General features: G+C 38.5%; 1 protein-coding gene across 1 annotated transcript in view; it reads left to right on the forward strand.

Annotated features, from left to right (window-relative positions):
- LOC111873486 (farnesol dehydrogenase-like) overlaps nucleotides 1-877 on the forward strand; it is an 8,557-nt gene extending 7,680 nt beyond the window's left edge. The window contains exon 5 of the mRNA XM_033755101.1: nucleotides 815-877. Within this exon, the coding sequence (XP_033610992.1) occupies nucleotides 815-877 (63 nt within the window). The remainder of the gene's footprint in view (nucleotides 1-814) is intronic.
- The last annotated feature ends 613 nt before the right edge of the window (nucleotides 878-1,490 follow it).

Here is a 1,490-nt window from a genome sequence, read left to right on the forward strand (position 1 = left end):
AACTTTAATTGTCGCAAGTAAGAAGATTAGCATAGAAGTAAACACAGAGAAAACTAAGCATATGTTAATAAGATCTAAAAGTTTGTGACGATGGTACATTAGTACAAATATTATGTTTTTGGCATTATCCATTGTCCTGTTTTTTCTAAAACCATTTTTTTTCAAGATGAGGGACTAGCTCCATCGATTGGGCCAAACTGAGTAAGTTTTACCTGAAGACTGTCCCCGAAATATGTTTGAAAAATAAACAAGACGGTTTTTAAATAAAGACAAGACGATGGATAATGTGCAAAAACATTATATTTGTACTAATTATATGTTTCTGTCTGGTCAGCAAAATGAAGGGGGAACCAATGAAATAAAGATAAGTAACAGGTTTTCTTAAAATGTGGCAAAGTTCAGAGATCTTGGAACGACTATAGGAAATTAAAACCTGATTCAGGAGGAAATTACGAGGAGACTGAACTCGGGTAATGTTTGCTACCGTTCAGTCCAGAAGCTTTTGTCTTCTCTTCTGCAGTCTAAAACTTAAAAATTATAATACAGTATAAAAGTATAATTTTCCCTATGGGTCTGTAGTGTCTCTGACATTAAGAGTAAAACACAGACTGAGGGTGTTTGAGAACAGGGTGTTGAGGAGTCCAAAACACAAGAGATTCTATGCAACAGCACATCAATATGTGAAACAATACGTAAATGCGATGAACTCTGATCGCAATTCGAAAGATTCAAAATAAAAAGCAAAAGAAAGAAAAACATCTGGGAAAAAAAACTACAACGTTGGAATGATTCTGTTTTGTAATTCCCATAACAGATGTCACTAGGTCTGTCTCATGTTAGAAAGTATGACGACGACGGAGATTTCAAGAAACTATAAATGGATTGAAATATTCCATATTACGATAAGCAATTCTGAAATTGATAACGAACTCCATGTCCTTATCAGCACAATGTATACAACAAACCACGAAATGAAGTGCTCTTGTTTGAAGTTTATTTAACAATGCTGTATCATGTTCAATGACAGGATGATATAACGAATTGTTAAGGATGTGGACGGAAGGATTCATGATCTAATGTGAGGCACTACTCTCCTGGAAGTACCGAGAGAAACCAGAGAAAACCTCAGTCAGGTCACTTGGTGTCCAGGACGAAAAACAAACCGACCATTTCCCAAATACAGCTTTTTTTATTGCTAGTGGGGTGGGACTAATTTCCTTGTACTGCGACCACTTCTGGCCTATTATACCAGCCCCACGATAGGTGAGGGTGATTGTGGAGCAATTCGTGGAATGAATACTGGCAGGGGAAACCAGAGTACTCGGAGAAAACCTGCCCCAGCGCCACTTTCTCCACCACAAATCCCACTTGACCAGACCCGGGATCGAACACCTGCCGCCGCGGTGGCAAGCTAGCGACTAACCACTTGAGCTATGGCGTGTCCTAAATACAAGTTAGAAGCAATACCTCTTGAGTTTGGATAGCTCAAT

The sequence above is a fragment of the Cryptotermes secundus genome, unplaced genomic scaffold, assembly GCF_002891405.2.
Source record: "Cryptotermes secundus unplaced genomic scaffold, Csec_1.0 scaffold380, whole genome shotgun sequence".
Classification (NCBI taxonomy): domain Eukaryota; kingdom Metazoa; phylum Arthropoda; class Insecta; order Blattodea; family Kalotermitidae; genus Cryptotermes; species Cryptotermes secundus.